At 39.6% G+C, this 19,773-nt stretch overlaps 1 protein-coding gene across 7 annotated transcripts in view; it reads left to right on the top strand.

Annotated features, from left to right (window-relative positions):
* Positions 1–477: 477 nt before the first annotated feature.
* Positions 478–19,773, top strand: part of CDIN1 (CDAN1 interacting nuclease 1) — a 205,323-nt gene continuing 186,027 nt past the window's right edge. For 6 of the 7 annotated variants that reach the window (XM_074955768.1, XM_074955763.1, XM_074955762.1 and 3 more), the window contains exon 1: positions 478–785. In XM_074955768.1, coding sequence (XP_074811869.1) covers positions 685–785 — 101 coding nt within the window. In that variant the 5' untranslated portion in view covers positions 478–684. The remainder of the gene's footprint in view (positions 786–19,773) is intronic. The other variant, XM_074955770.1, reaches the window with a different exon arrangement.

The following is a 19,773-nucleotide window of genomic DNA, read 5'->3' as shown; positions in this document are numbered from 1 at the left end:
CCTGGTCCGTGCAAAGATGCAGGCCAGGGAAGGAAGCGAGTCACGGGACAAGTACCCCCATTTTTTTTTATCCCTCTCAAGGGATGCTTTTCCCCCCTGGCCCTCCCCAAACTGGTCCTTCCGGAGGCTGCACTTCCACCTCCCATGGCAGGGGCAAAGAACAACACTACGGTATGCAACCATTAAGGGCAGCAACCACAGAGTAACCGCTCCACTTAGCTGGGGCGGGGGGGGGGGGGAGGAGGAGGTAGGCACAGCTCTCCACTCCCTTTGCACCAGCGGCTGGAAAGGAGGCGCACCGTGGGACTAGAGTAGCCAGATGGCCGCAGCAACCGACTACCTGCTCAGGCATAGCCAGAGCCTGCCCACAGCGCGGAAGAGCCTGCGGCGTGGCGCAGCCCCGCCCTCAAGCGTTAACTCCTCCCAGCCGCCGCCGCCGCCGCTCGTTCTCCCCCCACCTCCTTATTCCTCAAGGGGGGGGCGGCAGGAGCCGGTAACTGTCGCGCATGGGCGCTGGGCTTTTCGAACGCTGGGCGCTCGCGCGGGGTGTCAGAGCCTTGCTGCAGCTGCAGCGCCATTCTCCTCTCTCCCCATCCCCTAGGATTAGAGCGGGCGCGCCCCCCTCCTCCCTTCTGGCTGCTGCAGCCCTACGTTGTGTGACTGGGAGGTTCCTGAGTGCGAGGCATGAAGCTGAGTAAAGCCCAGTATGATGAAATAGCCCAGTTCCTGGGGCACGTGCAGCCCACCAGACAGAGCCTGAGGAAGCTGAAGGAGAGATTCCCTAGGTAAGTCTGTCTCCACTCCACAGCCCTGGACTGCCACCCTGTGCCAGTGCAGCCCCCACGCCTCTGGGCTTGTGGGGTGGCCTGCAATCTCCATGCGTGGATTATAGGAGCTAGATCTTGTTTCTAAGGGCAGCCCTGCATGGTGGTTTTCTGCATGGTACAAAATTCTACATGGTTCAAAATCACACACACACACACCCCATCGTGCAGCATACAGTGATCTAGGGGGTAATGTTTGTCTTGTGTGAGCTGATGGGGGAACAAAATAAAGGATGCCCCCCAAATAAGAGGCCTCTGGTTACCCTATGTGAACCCCCAAACTCCAGATGGATCCAATTGCCTGAGTGAGCCATCGTTGCCTTGATCCCTGACTTGGGGGGGAATTGAGGCAGAATCCTACTTGGGATGCTATTTCCCTTCCCTTCTAGTACAGGTAAAGGAATGGCTAGCAGACCCTGCTGTAACTTTTCCCTACACATCATGCCACTGTTGGGTTGGTTGAAGGCCCAGTCAAGGATCACCTGCTTAGATGAGCATTAACCAATTTCACCTTCTGATATTGCTGCAGTTAAGATCACCAATACAGTCAGGTAAATACCTACTTGGATAAAACTGAAGAGCATGGATGATAGGAGTTGGGCCTCATTTCTTGCATTTACTTCCTGCTAGCTATGATAGAGGTCATGTTTGTTAACATTCAGGAGGCTGCAAAGCTCATCCCCTTTCCCAGGCTTTTGGGAAGGGGGTTGATGATATGAGGGTTATGAGGTGATAGTGACAGCCATGTGGGATTTACTTATGCTTTCTGTATATTTAGGACTATATTCTCAGTGCTTTATGTAAACATAACGTTTGTTGGGGGGGTGGTTTACAATTTGCTGTTTTTGTGAAGATACTACCTGTCCTGATAGGAGAGCTTCTCCCGTCAGCAAAGGTACTCCACCTCCCTGAGAGGTGGCAGCTATAAGGACAGGAGAAGCCCTCCCATTGACACAGCACTATCTAAACTGGGGAATAGGTCGGTATAACTACGTCACTATGGGATGGGGATTTTCTACACACCTGAGCAATGTAGTTATACTGACATAAGTTCCTAGTGTAGACCAAGCCTTAGTGTTGGTGAATTACTCTAAAGTAATGATCTTTCCCTGGCCTAAATGTATTTCTCTGCAGAAAATAAATTGTGCAACGCCAGCTTCTCTGAACCTCTCTACCAATATGCTTCAACACTGAACTGGATGGACTACCTCTATGAGTAAGAGGGTAGTTCAGCCTCCCTTCTCATTCTCTCATTAACCTCTGCTGAGGTAGCAAGTAAAAATGCACATTGTGGTTGCATTTTTTTGTGACGGTGACAGCTGTCCACTGGGATTTATTAATCACCAAGCTGGAAGTTGGGAAAATCATTCAACTGAAAATTCCATGAGAGGACTTTCAAATATCTGGCTTCCATTTCAGTAACAAAGCAAGATCCCACCTCCCTCCCAAATTTAATATTTAAAAATAAATGAAAATAGTTTTTCAGCATTTGAGACCCCCGAAGTAGCTGCAGGCTTTGTAGAGATTGGAGTCCACTTAGCCCACTTGGTTTGGTCTACATTAAAACGTTAGCTTGGCTTAAGTATGTCACTCAGGGGTTGTGAAAAATGTCATGCCCTGTGTGATGTAATTAAGTCAAATTAAGTCTCTGGTATAGACACTGCTAAATCGATGAAAAAATTCTGTTGCTGTTGTGTCTGCACTACAGCAGCGCCACTACAGCTGTGCCGCTATAGCATTCTAGTGCTGACATACCCCTTGTAGAGTTAGCTGTAGAATGAGGGAATGTCTACACTTAAAACGCTACAGCGGCACAGCTGTAGCTGCACCACTGTAACACTTTACTGTAGACACAGATTACAGTGATGGGAGGGATTCTCCTGTTGCTGTAGTGAATCCACATCCCCGAGAGGAAGTAGCTAGGCTGATTGAAGAATTCTTCCACTGACTTAGTAATGTCTACACTGGAGGTTAGGTTGGCATAGCTATGTCTCTCAGGGGTGTGGATATTTCACACCTCTGAAAGAAGTAGCTATGCTGATGTAAAGTTTCAGTGTACACCAGCCCTCAACCTTCAACAAGCTTTCCCTTTCATCTATTTACAAAACCCTGGATCATCCCAGACCTGGTCTATGTATACAACTTGCACCAATTTAATTAAATCAGTTTAACATCACACCTTTAGGTAAACTGATGCAATTTGGATTGTGGACTGTCTAATCTGTTATGAATGTTCATACACAAAATTGCACTGGTTTAACATGTTGATTTAACATCACACAGACTTTCAAACACATTCAGGAACTTTCTGTTCACCTCCCCACATATCATTTACCAGGTACTTTGATCCTACAAATCTATATATGTGCAATGGGGGTGTCATGAGTTGCGTACTACAGCATGAGGGGGGAGGGATAGCTCAGTGGTTTGAGTGTTGGCCTGCTAAACCCACGGTTGTGAGTTCAATCCTTAAGGGGGGCATTTAGGGATCTGGGGCAAAAATTGAGGGATTGGTCCTGCTTTGAGCAGGGGGTTGGACTAGATGACCTCCTGAGGTCCCTTCCAATCCTGATATTCTATGAACTGATAAGTCTTTTCCATCTGTAAAAGACAATGATTACTACAAGTAGTACTACTTCTAGTAAAATGATGCAGTTAACTTTTATGTTTTAAATTGCCAATTACACTCCATTTTGTTAGAGTGGAGGGTGCAGTGCTGCAGTTCCATAGACTATGTCCTTAATTCAAAAATCCAACAAGCCAAGGTAATCGCCAATAAAAATAATCACCCCTTAACCTTGATTAAGAAAAATAAATTGAGCTCCTTGGAACGTTTACTATAAGGCATGGCTCCATAGATGATTCTTGTGACTCTTCTTTGAATCCTCTCCAATTTTTCAATATCCTTCTTGAATTGTGGACACCAGAAATGGGTACAGTATTCCAGTAGTGGTCACACCAGTGCCAAACACAGAGATAATATAACCTCCCTTCTCCTACTCGACAGTCTCTTCTTTTTGTATTCAAAGATCACATTAGTTTTTAGGCAGCATTTGCTCTGGGAGCTCATATTCATCTGATTATCCACCATGATCCCAAATCTTTTTCAGTCTCTGCTTTCCAGGATAGACATTTGTCTGTACTGAAATTCATATTGTTTGTATGTGCCCAGATTACTTAATAATCCAGATTTCTCTGTATTAGTGATCTACCCTCTTCATTATTTACCAGTTCCCCCAATCTTTTTGTCATCTGTAAATTTTATCAGTGATTATTTTATCTTTTCTTTCAGATTATTGATAAAAATGGTAAATAGAATATGTCTAAGAAACATTCCCTGTGAGATTCCACTAGAAACACACATGCTCAATGGTGATTCCCTGTTTACAATTAAATGTTGAGACCCTGATAGCTACTTTTTAATCCAGTTAATGTATGCCATGTTGATTTTTGTGGTCCTCTAGTTTCTTAATTAAAATGTCAAGCGGTACCAAGTCACATGCATAGGTATACATCAGCGCTATTACCTCTATCAACCACATTTGTCATCTCATTAAAATATATATAAATCAAGTTAGCACACTCTCCTCCTCTTTTTCCAGCATCATCACTACCACCCAGAGCTTTCTCGCTGTTTTGCGATGGGAGGGTGAGGGTTCCTGTTGTTGTACCTCTCCCAGCCTCCTTTTATTTTGTAAAGGAAGAAATGAGGAGTGTCGTCTTTCTCATGAGTAGCATCAGTCCCTGAGTCATCTGCTGCCTGGGAAAGTTCTAAGCAACAGCAGAGTAAAATTGACATGATTCTTGTCAGTTTCACCGCTATCCATGGGTTTCTGAACAGTAGCAGAAAGTGAAAGTGAGCGGGTTGGGGGGAGATTGGGAACGCTTGATAAGTTGTAGAGGTAGTGGGCTGTTTGTTTTCAGATTTAAGAAAACAGCAGCATAACAGTTTGTGCTTGCACTTGGAAGGCTGTCTTGGCATTTGTAAGGACTTATAAGCATTGTTATTAAAATATGAAATTTTAAATACAGGAAAAATTCATAGCTAAAACACCCTCCTTCTCTGCTCCTCCTTACCACTTGCTGGGGACATTTTCCTGGTGGCTCTTAGTGAGTGAATTTTTCATGCCTTGTTTACACAAATGATGTCATTGATTTCAATGGGACTACTCACTCGTGAGGAAAAAGCAGGATTCGGCCCTCAGGTAGATATGTAAACCTAAGCAGTCATTATATGTTTCAATTCTATCTTTAAAAGTGACAACTCTTTGCAGTAGTGCACCAATTTAGTTTATTTGGAATATATACCATCTCCAGCAGCCTACACAAATACTAGTTTCCTTGAGAGGTTTTAATTTTTTTCTATCTGTGAGCCTTCAAACTCAATACCATAATTTATGGGTGACAATTTGTTAGTCTCTAAGGTGCCACAAATACTCCTTTTCTTTTTGCGAATACAGATTAACACGGCTGCTACTCTGAAGCCTGACTACTGTTTTGCTTTGCCAATAGTATTTGGAGCAAAAGCTAATATAATTTAAAATTTAACTTGCACTTCAAGCTACGTTTAGCTAAGCACGTAAATGGCCTGAGAATATGGGATGAGGTCTTAGTCAGTTGGAAGCTTGAAAAATTCTGGATAAACTTACTGAAATCTTGTATGTCGTAACAACCAATTACAATGAACTCTATTACAGTCAAAATAACTTTATAGGAAGTGAATTAGAATACAAGTCCCCAATTACTTGAGTAAGTTGCAATGTGGAAATTGTAACTTTTGTTATAAAGACGACTTTTGTTAAAAGGCTGAATGCTGACTTGAATCTGGGAGGGTGTTTTAATCTACATTTTAGCCATGAAGTAGAATATATGTATGACTGAGAATGTGACTCTAAGGGAAATTTATTCAGGAAGGTGGGATATGGCTTCCCAATAGCTATTGTATATAGGTAACCCTGCACATGTGTGTATACAATTTGTGTTTAATGCTAAAATGCAAAGTCTCTTTTCAAGACTTGACCTGACCTTTTTACTACATATGCAAGACAAGTTTCATGGAAATGACCAAAATCCATGTGAGACTGCAGTAGTACACAGCCAAAACGAAAGTTGTGCTTACCTCACTCTAGAAGAGTTAATGAGGAAGAAGAAAGCTTGAAGGCTTATTTTTTGGGTGAAGTATGAATTTTTTCTCTTAAAGGTTTGTTTGTTTTTTACTTTTACATTTGTGGCGTAGATTTGCCCATACTTGAAGGGGGTAAGAACATTGGGTTGAAGACTTTTTATTTTATTTTCCTCTCTGTCTATTCTGAGATGTATGCAGGGTTGTTATAGCTGAGATAGCTTATTTCTTTTGCTAGTTCATCTCTGCAAAGAGCAGTGCTTGTTACAATTGTGAAATGTTCAACTGTGATGGCTATGGAGCAGGAACTGTCACGTGGGGAAGCATCTGAATTGTAGCAGTCATATTGGCTAGGTAAAGAGCAAGTCTTTCTTGTCCTGAGGAATTTGTACAGTAACACACGTGTTAAAATCAGCTCATGCCTTTATTCAAAGCCCATTGAAATTGGTGGGATTTAATGGTGAAGTATAAAGACAACAGTATCTTATTGAAGCATATCTGGAAATAAATTCCGTAGAAATGTGCTATACTTCAAAATAGGTGCACTTGTCTTAAATACGGAGGAAAGAATAAACTTGTTAAAGGAATAGACTAATTAGGCTCTTTTTGGTGGTCACAACATACTTTAATGTGATGCTTTGTAAAGTTATATATATGTTGTAGTAATCATATTTAGTAGTATAGTAATATGACTGTGGTAGCACTTTTGTCCTTTGCGGTATTTCATCGTGTAGCAACTTTGGTGTCCTCTGAAAGACAAACAGATGTCTGTAGATTTAAAGGCCAGATTATTGTGGCTGTTGAGTAGGGATGGCATGGAAGATTTAACACTGACCATATGTGATTTTTTTTAATTGACTCATGGATTTTGGGCTATTGTTATAGTCATATTTCGTGTAGCGAAGGACTATAATGGTAAAAATGGTAATTCTGATTGTACTTCAGGGACAATTACTTATGGTATCATTCTTCTGATGTCTGAAAACAAGTTCAGGTTAAGAGTTTTATGGGAAGAGGAGATTTGGTACCTCATAGTGAAAAATATTTTATTCATGTCATAGCTTTGTGGACAATCATAGTCTGAGCTATATTACAATGGCACAATAAATTGCTGAATACACTGTCTACTGAATATGACCTCACCATGAAAAATTTGATGCATTAGAGTAGGAAAGGTTGGAATATATCAACCTTAGCTGACAAGGGACTTTGAATTTTGACCTAATACAGATGACCTCTGTGTGCAATAAAAGTGAGCTTAATCTCCAGGTCAAGGTAGAGGTGAATGGCAGGGCAATGTGGAAAAGCTTGTGCTGGGTCTGGATGGATCGTACCTAGCAAGCAGAGGAATAGAAATCTTAGTTTTTAGGATCACCAGATGGTTATTTACTTTGTTAGCTCAGCTCTGTTCCCCACCATGAACCAAAATGTATCTAAGCACAGCTGACGCTCCAGCTGCAGTAGACCAACTTGTTCAACTTGTTTTACTGAGTAAAAGGTATGAGATATGTGTGTTTTGCTTTGATATGTCCTTGACTAGCAAAGCTAAATATACAATGTTCTCATAGCATGTAGAAAAGAAGGTGTCAAATATTACCTTATTGAATAAAAAAAAATCTTTATTCCTTTGACAGCCAGCCTATCTTTGGAACACATGAAGTTTATTCCTAAATGGCTTCTCCCTTTAGCAGAAATTCAATTAAAGGAGTTGTGTTGATATATTTCACAGGGATTCGAATAATGCAAAGGGAATGTGTCCTTGTGAGTGCTCTAATCCTCTAGAAAGTATTTGTTCAAATGAGCGCCATTATACAAGAAAAAGTTTTAGACGCTCTGTAGGTTACATAATAAAGAGGTCATATCTATAAAATGGTATATATGTGTTTACTGTAAAAATGAGAATTGTTTTTATTTTATTTAGCCAAATTAAATCCACTAGCTAATATTCTAGGAGAGTCCTATCTTACTAATACGCTAATGATGTACACCCCGAACATTGAATACTTTACACAGATAATAGTGATGGTTTTGTGTGGTGGTGTGTGTTTGTTGTTGTTGTTTGTTGTTTTTTTAAATCAGCCAGGAGGAAAAAAAAGTTTGAGACTCTAATGGAAGGAACCTCTACTCCTTTAATAGAGCCTGCAAAATATATTTTCCAGGACTGATCAGCTCTGAAGGCTCTAGAGGTTTGATGATTGGAATGGCAGGAAATCACGCTTTCAGGACATAACGAATTGACTAGGCCATCCATCATTTGTTAGCATGTGCTGAAGCGCAGGGTTTGTGTGCAGAGGCCTGTGATTTAGTAAATACTTGGGAGATGAATAGAGCTTACACACAAGGGAAGATATTGCTGTCCTTCAGCAGCCTTAGACAGATTCCTGCTGAGAAGGCCGTCTGACAGCAGCTCATCAGTAACTGGCCTGTCACAGTCAGTGATGCCCACAAACCATTGCCAGTATATTAAATGCATTTTTAATATCTGCTTCAGTAGATTTAATGAAGAGAATTTAGTTTCCATACACTGATCACTGCTTCCTCAAGTGTTTTAAAGCATTGACTGTAGCACTTGCAAGAAAGGGAACTGTGTTGATACTTGGGAGAGCTGATTGAAAAGGAAAGTTAAACAAAATGATATACCAACAAAATAAGTCATTAACTGAGCAGTCATGTTACAGTGAAACAAAAATGATTGTTTGAAAAAGTCAACATAGTCTTATCTGCTCTACCTGCTAGGAGACCATGGCCTGCTGTACTGGAGGGAGCGATATAGAGGTGGAAAGAGAGAGATGTGCACAATGGTTCTGTTTCTAGTGTGGCTGGCCTGACTAAAAATCAGGACAGCTTTCCCTGAACTTTCAGATTTTAGTACTTGAACCAAAGGGCAATGCTCTGTGGCTTTCATGGCTCTTGGGAAGATGATGGGTGTATGTGAAAAGTATTGGAAGAGATTTTGTTTTTAATGATTCTTCAAAGAATCTTGTTGATCATTTTACCATAGCATTGGAAGAATTAAACTAATGTGCGGGGAGAAGCAAGTTGAGTAGTAGGATAAAAATTTGCCAAGTTACCTACATAAATTGCAAGGTTTATCATGGATCATTTAAAATATTGACCTTTTATATTTTTTTTAAGTCCATGTTAACCTTGTACCAAACACTGGGCTCTTTGCTATCCCGTAGATTAGAAAAATGCTTGGTTACTACAGTTCAGAATTTAAATGTTTAAAATCTCATTGCTATTTGTGTTTCCTGGGAATTTTGAGGAAAAACTGCTATTTATGTAAAGTACACATGTGTAGTAGTTTTGTTCATCTAATGAATTTCAGTGCTGACAGTGTTCACTACAAAACTATAAGATATTATTTTCCTGCTTGCGTGTTTTTTTTTTTTTTTTTTTTTTTTAATTCTCTGGAATATACTCCATATTCACAGAAGAGGAAACATCTACAGACTGGGATCTATAAATTTAATTCTTGTATGTGTCAAAACAGTAATGTATTAAATGCAATTATTATAAAAATTTAAGACGTCTTAAATACACTTACATTTTTATAACACATGGCAATATTAAATAATACATTTCCTTGTTAGCATCTGTTTGCCATCATTGTTGGCAAGACCTATGATTTATTGCCTAAATTAATGACCAAGACCATTTTGGTCTTGATATATGCTCCTAAGCTTACCATATCACTAAGTAAAATAAAATGTATGCTCTTGTGACAGTCATTTTTGTAATTGTTTATCCTTCTAAGTGTCCTATTCAGTGAAAGCAGCATAATAGTCTGCAACCTGAAAATAATCTTAGAAAGCTAAATTGTATTTCATGTTGAGGAATAGTTGGTAAGGATTTCAGTGAGAATTTATAACACAGTAACTTTTTTTTTTCTCTATTTCCACTTTTACCTTATTATTTTAGTGGCAATCCACCAGAAGAAAGTTTGAGGAAACAATGTCTGTCTTAGAGTCAGTGTTACTAACACATCTGATCAACTCCTGCACACTGAAGATGAAATTTTGGTCCCTTTAGAGATGATGGCAAAACTACCATTGACTTGAGTGGGGCCAAGATTTCACCCTATATATTAAGTTCTGCCATGTTTTTGGCTTTTAGCAACTACAACCTCTTATTGGTCCTGTGAAGACATTCTCTCATTTTTTTTGCTTTGACCCCTCTCCTTGAGTGGGAAGAGAGTACAGAATACCTGGGACCCGTTCTAAAAGCTGGCCACCTTTTTATGAGGGGAATCTACCACCCACCCTAAAGTACCATCTAGTAGTCCAACCAGTACTATAGAAAACATTGCTTTATGCTGGAGATCTCTTGAGCTACCCCCCAGTGTCCAGTCTCCCTTTTCTAAGCGAGATAAATTTAGAAGCTAGCAATAAACAATCACCAATGCCACTTTCTTGGACTAGGCTCTGGCGGATGACCTTCTCTTATACATAGAAAAGGAAAATACATCCATACCCAGCCTTTGTCAGGTGTCTCAGTAGCATTTGGTACCATTGGTCACCAGACATTCCTGCCCTGCCTCCAAGAAACAGCAAGAATGAACAAAAATGCCCTGAAACGGCACAGGTCCTTCTCAAGCAGTCCAAGGTGGTGATAGGGGCAACTTATTCCTTCACCTGCGGCATCCTACTGGCTTAATCAAATTCCCCATGTTTCACAACACATATAAAACTGTTTGGAGAACTGGTGAGACAACATGAACAAAAGTGCCAGCAGCATGCAAATAATGCCTTCAGTCATAGTGGTGAGCGTTTTCACTCATATTATTTCATGAACTCATCATTGCAATAGGATGCCCAAGTAGCAATGGTGAGACAAAGCACCCGCTTCTATCTGTGCTGGCTAGACTGCACACCATCTTGTCAGACGCAAACCCGCTAATGAGTTTTTTCACGTTTGTTTTATTATTGCGACTCTTTATAGGAGTGAAATTACATATTCTGATAAAGCTAAAGTTGGTAGAGAGTGCTACAGCTCATCTGCTTAGAATAGGTGGTCATGAACACATCAGACTAGTGATCTGCTCCTTGCACTGGCTCCCCATGGAAGGAAGTTCATGTCAACTTCTGAGATTCAGAATCATCTATGAAATTGTCTCTCTCCCACTTTCCATGGCTTCCTACTGCACAATGAAACTGTCAGTCAATAAAGAGAGGCTCATGAATGCAGGAGACAGAACTTTTACAGGAGCTGTCCCTAGACGATAGGTGGGCAAACTGTGGCCCATGGGCCCATCCTTCCTGGCTTTTGAGCTTCCGGCCGGGGAGGCTAGCCCCGGGCCCCTCCCCTGCTGTCCCCCCTCTCCTGCAGTTGTGCTGCCGCGTGGGCAGCACAGCTTGCGCCCGCCCACCTCCCAGGCTTTCCCATAAGCCTGTTCTGCCGCTCTGGTAAGAGGGTGTGGGGAGGGGGGTTGGATAAGGAGCAGAAGGTCCTGGGGGGCCGTTGGGACAGGGAGCGGTTGGATGGGGTGGAGGTTTTGGGGGGGGGGCAGGGGGTTTGGATAAGGGATGGGGTCCCAGGAGGGGGCAGTCGGAACAAGGAGCAGGGGGCTTGGATGGGTCGGGGGTTCTGAGGGGAGCAGTCAGGGGACAGGAAGTGGGAGGGGACGGATAGAGGGCGGGGGCCAGGCTGTTTGGGGAGGCACAGCCTTCCCTACCCAGCCCTCCATACCATTTTGCAACCCGGATGTGGCCCTTGGGCCAAAAAGTTTGCCCACCCCTGACCTAGACTATGGAACTCCTGCAAAAGACAAGCTGCAAAAAAGGCTAATACGATTCTGGGGTGTATTAACAGGAGGGTTGTATGTAAGACATAGGAGGTAATTGTCCTCCTTTACTCAGCACTGGTGAGGCCTCAGCTGAAGTATTGTGTCCAGCTCTGGGCAGTAAATTTAGGAAGGATGTGGAGAAATTGGAGGGAGTCCAGAGGAGAGCAACAAAAATGATAAAATAGATTTAGAAAAGTTAAAAGAAACTCATGTTTAAAAAGAATGAGGGGGGACCTGATAAGTCTTCCAATATGTTAAGCGCTGTTCCAAAGAGGACAGATATCAATTGTTCTCCATCTCCACTGAAGGTAGGACAAGAAGTAATGGGCTTAATCTGTAGCAAGGGAGGTTTAAAATAGGTATTAGGAAAAACTTTCTCATGGTAAGAATAGTGAATCTCTGGAATAGGCTTCCAAGGGAGATTGTAAAGTCTCCATCATTAGAAGCTTTTAAAAACAGGTTGGACAAATGCATGTCTGGGATGGTTTACGTTTACTTCATCCTGCTCAGGGTATGGACTTAATGATTTCTTGAGGCACCTTCCAGCCTTACAGTTCTATGATTCTATGGTCATAGAACTCTGGATATTTTAAGAGCTAAATAAAGAACACAGATGATATAAAGAAATGAAAACCTGTAAACTAATCAAGCTATTTCTCCTACAGGCTAAGAAGAAAGAGGTATTTGTATTTTTAAATACTTGGCAGACACGCTAGTGGTTGGAGTACCTGGATAGTTTGTGTTTTCAGTCTGACAAATAAACTGATACTTACATAAGAAATATGTTTATACATTATTCTGTTTTCAGATTAGAAATGCAACCTTTTAATCATTAAATTTAATTCCCCAAAAATGGAGGGGTAGAGGGAGGCGATGGCACTGTTTTTCACGTATCTCTGTTGAATTTCTTTGTCATCGGCAATCTGTGAGAGAATGATAGGCTTTTATAGAAAAGATCTCTGTTTAGTTTAAATAATTTTTCTAGTAGTCCAGTGTGACCTCTGGGTTTATCCTTTTCATAGGCAGGAGTCCTGTTGACCATCCAGTGCATACAATTTCTGACCTTCCTGCTAAGACAGAAGATCAAACTATATGTTTAAAATTTACACTAGGAACCTGGAATCACTCTGAACTCCTCTAGTGACATCTGAAAATTCTTCCTCTTCATAGTTGGTTAGATTTTTTATTTGTTTTTCCTCTCAATATTTATTACATATTGATAACAATAGATTCGGTTTAATTTATAGAATTCATTGCTTGTCTTTCCTTACCAAAAATAATCCATATACAAAGTCTCATGACCATTTTTACCTTTGGTCAGGATGTTTATTGTAAGCACTATCTAAAATCATTAAAATATTCAGTCGAAAACTAAGTGCTTAGCATAGTGTGCTGCTGACTACTAAATGCAAGTAAAACACTACACAGACATGGAAATCTTTAGTTATGTTTTAGTATATGAAACAATAGCTGTGTAAACTTTAACCTTGTAATTTTGTGAGTTCCACTTTGTCATGTAGCTGTAAAAGGTAATCAAAATAAATCATGAACAAATATTTTTCTAGGGCTTTCTAGTGCTTTCAGAAGTGGAGCTTGATCCATGAAATTTTAGTAAGCATATTAAATAATACAATATGATGTGCACCATGTCAGTTCTGATAAATTATTTTGTATAGGATATTTATACAACATGTTGAGCTGCTATGTGAACAGCTTAATGATTGTAAATTATGTTAATCTTTCTTGCCATATTTACTTTTTGTTAAAATCGTAGTGTATTTTCAAATGGTATATTTTTTTTCAGATAATGGGTAGATATAAGAAAGTTGTAGGTCATCTCCAAGATGGTATGACAGTGATCCAAGGTTCCTCAGCTGTGCAGTGTACATAACACAGATGTTGGGAGAGTCATCTGTCAGCTATGCCTCTCCTATGGAGTTAAAGTTCTAGAGGGAAAAGAATTCGACACAGTGCTGTCACTGTTACATTTTCACAATAGAAGAGCATGCAAATATTGAACCTCCTGCTTAGCTGTAGTGCCCTGTCTAATGTCTGTGCTGGTTAGAATAAAAAAATAGTGGGTGCATCTAGGACTCATAGATCTGACAAAGGTCATGCTATGCTGGGCATTTGAATTGGAAATTGTCTGGACTTAGATTTTATAAAGCTCCCACTGTTGTCGGGGAACATTTCAGCAGGGTTTTGTCCCTGGAGAGGCCTCTTAGGCCCTTTTCTGTCCTATGAATGAATTTAGATGTGAGGGTTTCTCCTGCCTTAAAACTGTTAAGTTCATTTTGCATACATCCCCAGAGAGAAAAAACTGGCAGATGCTTTTGTCTTGGAAGTGTTTAAAAGAAAACTGCAGAACAGGAACAAGAGAGAGAAGGGGCCCTGTGTGGAGTCCCAGAACATTTTGGAAATGGCCAATATGCAGTTTTCATCAGTACTAAGGCGGGGCGCAATATGGTGCCTGTAGCTCATTAGGGAATATGAATGTTGATTAAGCATACTCCCAGGCTTTGAAATTCTGAAAGCAGTGTCAGAATAATGGATGTTGAGCAAATGTCAAGCATTTGTTAATTTCTCTGTTATTTGGAGTTTATCTACCATGATCAATCAAATAAACTAGTGCTTCTCTGTTGTGGCATGTGTCATTGATATGGTGATTAGGTGGCTAGAGAGTCCTTCTGTTTTTTTCCAGGTAACAGATTACATATAAACAGTCAACTTTAACATAAAGATTTTTTGTGATTGGTTTAGTGAAAACTGGTACATTAACAAAGTACTCTGTGGTACCAAGAAAAATTGAGTTTCATGTTTATTTCCACTACAGTTAACAGATTTTTAAATGTCCCTTTTCATTCCTGCAATTTTCAAATTGCTGCTTAAAAACAAAACACCATTTTTGACATCCCTGTTTTTACTGGAGAACTGGATTGAAAGTCTCAATTTAAGAAGCAGAGATATTGAATTTCACAGAGTACCTTCCCGTAAGTGTTTAACAGGAGAAATGAGTTAACTTAGTTATCAGTAACATAGAGAAATTCAAATAGTCTGACCAAAAATCCCTTCTCTGAATTCTCATTTTCCAGTCTCCTGCCTTTTGTGAAGTCATGGTCTCTCTAATTCTGCAGTTTTCCAAAGAGTCTTGTAGCATGTTAAGATGTTATTTTTTCGGTTTGTTCTTTACATTAGAAAAATCAGAACTTTTCAGGTCTTTTATACACCATAAAGCAACTAAGGCCGCAATCACTTTTATTTCTCTGTGGGTCACCTTTATAAGTGTAAAATTGCAAAAATCACAAGACGGTTTTAAAACTTAGCCAAGGGGTATATAGAAGTTAGGTGTCCAGGTCCCACTGATTTTCAGTTAAGTTTGAGTGCCCACCTTCTTTAGGCTCCATTTGAAAATCGTAGCCTCTGTGTACGCACTTAAAACAAAACAACCCATGCATAGACTTTTGACTGTATTTTGACAATTCCACTATCAAATTACAAAATTTGAACAATCATGTGACTTGAGTATTGTAAATTGAGCTAATCCCATGTTTAACAGTAATTTTGGATGTTAGGTTTCCCTTGTCCCTGTCTCCGCCCCCTCTTTCTTTCAACACTGCCTTTGCCTCTTGCTTCTTCAAAGTTCAAAATTCCCCCAAGCCAGTGGCTCATCAGACTGAAGCAATTAAGGCAGACCGTTTCATAGCCAACAGTGCACAAGAGAGCAATGTGGCCAGCATCACATCTGACCACCTTTGAGTGCCCTAGCCTGATAGAGCATAGGGCATTTTGCAGTTGGATGAAATTGAGATTTCCTTTCAGTGTTCTATCATGCAAGACTCAAACCCCACAACCTTCTGGGTTGTAGTCAGTCAGCTTACCCACTCAGCCACCTACTCTTGGGTTAGTGGAATTCTGGCAGTTCAGACAGGTAGCATGGCTGGCCTCCATGTGAAGTTAGAAAATACTTGCATTCAAGGTAACTTCTTTCATCTAGTCCATGGATTAGGTTTCCAATAGAATTCTTATTCTTTTGCACCCTTACATAGGGGGAAAGTACTGTGATCATGTCACCTTAAAGAGAGGGGTGCAAAGGATACTCAGGAGTGCTTTAAGAAGTGTATACATCTTAGGGTTTTTTAGATTGGGGGTTGAAAATAAAATGAAATGAAAACTGCAGGGGAGAGTTGTATCATGTCATGAATCACTTTCTCGGATGTTCTCTGTAAATTCTTGCTGCTAGGTGTGTAGCTTGTGTGAAAATGACATTTTAAAAATATATAATGTAGGTCTAAGGAACAGTTTGGATTTTACGACCTCTTATTCTTCATAGATTAATAGGTATTAAGGTCAGAAGGGACCATTATGATCATCTAGTCCAACCTCCTGCACAACTTCATATTATCTGCCACATTTTTAGTGGGAAGGAAGTGTTGTGGGATTCAGTTTCTTATCCCTGCTAGTGGAGGTGGAAGCAAACTTTCTAAAGTGTATACTCTTCCTACATCTGTAAGGTAACACACTGTAAAGGGGTAACATAAAAATAAAGTAGCAAAATATCACACTGCTCTAGCAGTTTGTAAGGAGGAGGTATTCATTAATTAAATTTAATATATGGTTAGCTTTGTAATCCTAAATTTTCAGCTGTAAACATGGTTTTCTTTCTTTAAATATTTAACTTTATAAAATAGACATGACTTAAAATTGTACTTGTGTTATACACAACAATGGGGAAAAAAATAACTTCCAGACTTGGTTAGAACTACATATTATTTTAATTATATACTGAAGATTATCATCTTTTATAGAAACCATCAGTAAAACATTAACTTTTTAAAATTAACTGCTTATAATGGTGTCATTAAAAACTTTGACTTTTTAGGTGTTCATTTGTACCTGGAGATAGTTATGTAACACATGCAAATGTTAAATACGGTAGCAGCAGGAGGCCAATGACATTAATAGTCATTTATATAATGAAAGCCACCTGGCTGTTTTTATAATTAATTGCTTGTAAATACTAAATTTAAAAATTTATAGTTTTCTAAATGTGATATTATACTTATAGCAAATGTGTTTTGGGGTTATTTTTAAGGATTTTTAATTGGCACATATGTTTTTATACAGGCCAAAGTATTTTTCTAATTTTTAAATTTAAATGTAAGGTCCAATTATCTTTAGAGTTGAAGTTAATAAGTATGAAAGGAAAAATATGCTTCTGAAAACTGGTGCATTTATCATTTTGGTGGCTAGTATATGGCTGAAAAAAAGGAGGAAAAATAATAGGTTATGTGCTCAGATCAGATTTAAAGGGAAAAAAGTAAGGGAGACTATCAAGTAAAATTACTTTCTCATTTTGCATAAAGCAAATTAAGTCTATATATTATCACAAATCTCCAATAGTCCTTATCAGATGGGCTGAGATATCGTGATCTGAAACTGTGCTGTTGAGGGAACCATATAATTGCCCGAACAGATAGATGGAAATGAAAACATGGGAAGATTCTGTCAAATGATTCTCGCAATCACAATCTGAGTACAATGTGGTCCCATTATTGTAATTTATAGGCCTCAGCTCTGACCTGGAAGATGGTCACCACTGCCATAAAAAACAGAATGCTTCAAGTCTCTGAGCCTGTATCAGCTGACTTGAGCTCATGGCGATTGGGCTGCGGGATTATAAAATTCCTGTGTAAATGCTTGGGCTGGAGCCCAGGCTCTGAGACCTACCCTTCTTGCACGATTTCAGAGCCCGGATTCCAGTGTCTACACTACAGTACAATTTTATAGCTCTGCAGCCCGAGCCCCATGAGCCTGACTCAGCTGACCTGGGCCAGCCGCCGCTGTCTTTGATTACAGTGGAGATATGTCCTGAGAGTAACTCAATCTCCCTGAACATTCAGTCTTTGGCTACTCTGCTTTAACTGCCACTTAGTGTTCATTGTAATTATAGTCTTTATGCTGCAAGACAACCTGGAAGCTGAAATAAGACCACCAAACTCTGTTCACACAGACCACTGAATACCCATCATCAGATGGCAATGATTTTTTTATTTCACTGCCATTTTAAAACAAATCTTCAGAAGGAAATACTAAAATTAAGTGCTGGTCAAGTTGAGGATAGAAATACAAATGTTGATGGAATAGGTAGGAGTAATGTGCATCAGTTGATCATGCACTTTTGGAGCCATACTCTGTCGATTGACAGATTACAATGTCAAGATATAAAACTGTAATTAAAAAAAAATAGCTTATTCTGTTTACTTATTTCTGTCCTATGCTGAGTTTGGACAATGACTTCCTGTATTTTAATCAATTTAATGTCTTCCTGCAGGCATAGTGGGTGTAGTGGATTGGACATGGAGCTGGGTGTAAGGCAACTGTGCCCAGCTCTGTCTCTGATTTTGTCTGTACCTTGGGCAAGTCAGAAAACCTGTTTATCTCCATTACACCATCTCTAAAATGAGGGTATAAATGCGTACCCAACTTTGTAAAACACTTTATGTTCTGTTGATGAAAAATGCTTGTCAGCTTTGTCCCTCAATACTCTGCTGCCATTTCTGGTGGTAGTATTATTATGGAGCAGCCCAAAACTGGATTCCAAATACTGAGCACATATGTATAAGTCACACACAAACCTGTTTCCACTTTAACTTTTTAACGATCTGAATATTGGGAAAACTGTTTGCCAGTTTCATATTTAAACACACAAACGTGGGATTTCATAGGGATACTGATTTCTCACGCTAATGGCTTCATAGTGCTGCAATAGTCAAGCATATTTACCCACTCTATATTGGAATATTTAATACTTCTATTATGGTGGTGCCTAGGGACCTCAACCAAGATCAGGATCCTATTGTATAAGGCATTGTACACACATAGTGTAAGAGACAGTCCCTGTCCTGAAGAGTTTACAGTCAAAATAGACATGGTAGACAAAGGGCTGAGGAGAAAGGATATAACATGTGAACAGTATGATGATTTACTAATCTCAGGTTAGTTCCATGACTTCTCCACCCTTCCCCCTCCCAATTTTATGATGGGATTTTGTTAGGTGAGGATTAGCTGAAAGGAGAGAGGTTTTACTTAAAAATTTGATGAAAGAGCAATTACTGCAAAAAACCTCTTCATGATTTCCATGTTCTAAATGTATATTCAACAAATAGCCTGCCATTTAACTTTGATAAGGTCTACCAAAATGATATTTCTATTTTCAGCACGCATTATTAAAAATAGGCCGGCAAGTCCATTCACTTAAGAAGTTACACAATATTATATTCTGTTTGTGTGACTTTCTTGTCTGTTTTCACAATTGCATTTTTAATTGTACTTTTAATTGGTGTTTATCCTTTTCATTTAGCGTCTAACTGTGTGTTCTATAAAATACTACTCTTGTCTCCATGCACGCATGTGTATGCAAACATGCACATAAAATTACATCTTCTCTTGATGACTTGCCGTTTTTCCCTTTTTTTGGAGATTACAAAATACCTCAGTGAGTTATAATCTTGTATGTTTTTAAGTTACAGTTCTTTTACTGTGACTGTTGAATGGTAATCCTGAACATCATTTCTTGTGATGTGGCTGAAAGTTGAGGGAATATAACACAGGAGAATTAGCATTATGTTACCTGTTCACTGCCTCTGCTGATAATCTGCATTTACTCCGGCAATTTTAGATCTGCATTTTATTTTCTTTATTTGTGTTTGATAAAGACTGTTCATATTGGAGTTGCCTTAAAATATATTGTCCATTTAAAGAAGACACCGAAAAAATGAGCTGTCCACAGAAAGAATTGGTGCTCTGGAGCAATTTCTAAAATCTTTCTAAATGAAAAATCATTCAAACAGTATCTAATACTGGCAATTTTCCTCTGTCTTCAGCTAGAACTTATTGGCCAACCAGGTCAGACGTTATTAAAGTTCAAGTGGCCCAGTGGGGAAACTAATGGCCTTGTGGTACTATGAATTTTAAATGCTGCCATTTCTATGTTTTGCACCATTATCTGTTTTCACATGTCACTAAGTTGTGTAGAAGTTGTT

Source organism: Natator depressus, chromosome 6 (assembly GCF_965152275.1).
Source record: "Natator depressus isolate rNatDep1 chromosome 6, rNatDep2.hap1, whole genome shotgun sequence".
In the NCBI taxonomy this organism is placed as follows: Eukaryota; Metazoa; Chordata; order Testudines; family Cheloniidae; genus Natator; species Natator depressus.
The sequence above is the reverse complement of the archived record's forward strand: the minus strand, read 5'-3'. Positions and strand labels throughout refer to the sequence as shown.